The following is a 3,061-nucleotide window of genomic DNA, read 5'->3' as shown; positions in this document are numbered from 1 at the left end:
AGTGATTAAAAATTATTGCTTCTAGCTAACCACCCTATTGTGTTCACATTTTTCTTAGACGTGTATTTCTTCAATAATATGTTTCACCTACATGTTACTATTGAATCTTGTTTCATTTTTACATGAAGTTAAACATATTTGGCAAGAAAAAAAAATAAGCAGGAAAATAATAAAAACAATAGTAAAATAAATTGTCTGAAAAACTACAATTGTTTCTTCTAGTTGATGTATATAAGGGTTTTATACCTGGTTTCTTTGTTCACTTTATAATCAGCTAAAAGTGCAACAGCTGTGTTGTTTAACAAGGATGAGTCACTGGTATTTTTAGAAATACGAAACATTTAATAAGAATAATCCAGATATATTTCAGCTGCAGATAAACTCAGAATGAATGAATCTTTTGAGTTAAATAGTTATTTCCAAACACAAACAATGCACAAAATAAGCAAATAGCTGACACTGGTTTTAGACTTTTTATTTTAATTTTATTTATCATGTAATTATTATATGCCATGGTTATTATCTGCATATCATCACCAGTAGAAAATGATAGATCAGACTCAGAATTGAAGGCTGCCATTTTGTCTGATTGATATTTCAATGTTTTCTGTTTCAGACGTCACTGCAACATATGCTGAGATCAACCACCAGGCTAAAGCCAATAGAAAGAACAAAGGTAGAGATATATTGTTGAAGCGTTATTGTTGTTGTTGTTGTTGTTGTGTGTGTATTATCATAACTAATGTGCATCATCATCTTCTTGTTGACAGAAAGACGAAGTCCTGCAGCCACAAATGAAACGGTTTATTCTGGCATCAGGTCAGGAGCAGCTCTGGACGTCGACTCTGCCATGTAGGCTGCAGGAAGTTTTGGTTTATAACAGGATTTATGATGTGGATTACGCTCATAACCTTCTTTTGTGTTCTGGTTACAAGTCTTCAAAAAAACCTGTATTAGCTGAACAAACAAACACTGTCTGAAACTGAAGTATAAAATAAATATAACACACACTCAGTAGTGTGGACAGAAATGCTTTGCATAATCCAGTATAGACAGGCAGTACTGTACATATTTTTCATATAATTGATCTGGAGATCCAATCTAACAAATTCAGTCCGTTGCTGTTTGGTTACATAGATGCATCAATATTACTTCTTATTTTTGCTTTAGCTTCCTAAACTAACTTTTACATGAGTGATGGTTTTTATCTTGTATATTAAATACCTTTTGGAGCTGAGCAAAATAGTATTTACTAAATAAAATATTCTCCTACACTTTTAAACTGTTGTAAATATAAATTTTCATCTGTTTTTGCAATATCACTTTTGTCTTTTTGACACAAGCAATGCTGATTTGTCTCGGTATTTTATATGTTAAATACTCTGCAGCTTTTTAAATGCTTAACATGTATTCACTGAAAATAAACTGTTACACATCAAATATACCAAATGGTTGTCAAATTAAACTGAGTCGTCTGCCAACTAAAAAATACATATGACGCGGCATATTAGCTTAGCATGTTAGCTTAGCACAAATAATGACTCAGAGAGCTTTGAAGCACATATGTTTTCTTCTGAAACTAGAAAAAATGAGACACTTTTTATTGTCAGTTGGTTGGAAAATTGAGATTAAAGCACCAGGAAAGAAGTTCCAGACCTAAACTCTGAAACAATCTGCAGTCTGTATTCAAAAGCCACAGGAGAGCAGTGCTGAGTTGTCATACCACTAAAGAGAACTTCTGTTTCCTTGGTCAACACTTCTTGAGGAGGATGTGACCTCTTGGTGGAAGATCTGGACTAACGTGAAATATTTAGCACAGAAAACTGCAAATTAAATGCCACCAGAAAACCAAATACTTTTCCATGACGTCACAGCTACAACCCTTAGCAGAGCTGCTAACGGCTTCTTTACGCGGAGCTAAGAAATTAAGATATATCATATTGTAAATTAAGCTAAAGTTAGGATCAAGTTAAAGTTCAGTGTATGGTGTAGGTTTGACTGATATTATCATTAGAAAGGAAGACTTGCCATCCTTCTTACAACCTGACAACGAAAAACAAAACACATGGAAACTTTTTTTCACTCTCTGTACTTTTATTATTTTAAATAGATTTAATTTTTTTTAATCTATTTAAACTCCAAACTATTTCACAGTGTCTGATCTCATGTCTGTTTTTTCACACCTACAGACTTTATATATCTGTTGTAGGTGAGATCATTCTCACCCATCACTTGTTTTCAGATGAAAAGGGGATTTTATGGTTTGTTTGCCAGAGAGTTCGCACGCAACACAAACCAAGTAGAGGATTAAACATTTAAAACTATTCATGTGTTACAATAATAGTGTATTCGTTTATTTTAAGTAAATTTCTTTTTTTAATGATGTCTACAAAGAAAGAAAGAAAGAAAGAAAAAAGCAAAAGAAACATATAAGAAATACAGATGGTGGAGACGGACCATAAACACACCTGAAGCTGAAATCAGCAGAAATAACGAAGAAAGCAGAGATATAACTGTGACACAAGGAGGAATCTACAGGTGTGATGGAGAGAGAGGAAATCCCTCTTTCTACAGCCAACCAAGCAATGATGTTACCATAGAGATAATGTGTAAGTTTCTTCTTCAAAACTAAACTAAAACAATGAAATTTAAACGTCTCATGTGATTTAATGTTTCTCTTCATATCTGATGGAAACAGTTTCTAACAAGGTTTCTGTGACTCGACGACCAAACCGGCCTCAGATGTTCAGTGGTGAGACGATCACTCTGACATGTGAGGTCCAGGGAGGAGAAACCACTGAGTGGACGTGTGAATGGAGTAGAGATGGGTCAATAATACACAGGACAAACAGTAAAGACTGGACTTTCAATGCCTCTGAGTCCAGCAGTGGAGACTACATGTGTCAGTGTAGAAGCAGAGACGACTCGTATTCTTCAACACAGTGGAGTGAAGCCATAACAGGTGATTTAATTGTTGTTTTTTCTTAACAGATTGTAGAAATAAGGTTTTCCTCATATGTTGGATTAATTTAAGTTTCTTCTTCAGACAAACCACAATAAG

At 34.1% G+C, this 3,061-nt stretch overlaps 1 protein-coding gene across 1 annotated transcript in view; it reads left to right on the top strand.

Moving 5' to 3' along the window:
• The window catches only part of LOC106962000 (uncharacterized), a gene marked incomplete at its 5' end in the record, with an annotated part of 46,827 nt that overhangs the window by 26,198 nt on the left and 17,568 nt on the right, over positions 1-3,061 (top strand). The window contains one exon of the mRNA XM_015056136.1: positions 2,823-2,962. Coding sequence (XP_014911622.1) covers positions 2,823-2,962 — 140 coding nt within the window. The remainder of the gene's footprint in view (positions 1-2,822; positions 2,963-3,061) is intronic.

This window comes from Poecilia latipinna, unplaced genomic scaffold (assembly GCF_001443285.1).
Source record: "Poecilia latipinna isolate Pla-1442-1.1 unplaced genomic scaffold, P_latipinna-1.0 Scaffold1360, whole genome shotgun sequence".
In the NCBI taxonomy this organism is placed as follows: Eukaryota; Metazoa; Chordata; class Actinopteri; order Cyprinodontiformes; family Poeciliidae; genus Poecilia; species Poecilia latipinna.
Note: the sequence above shows the minus strand (reverse complement) of the source record. Positions and strands in the feature narration are given on the sequence as shown.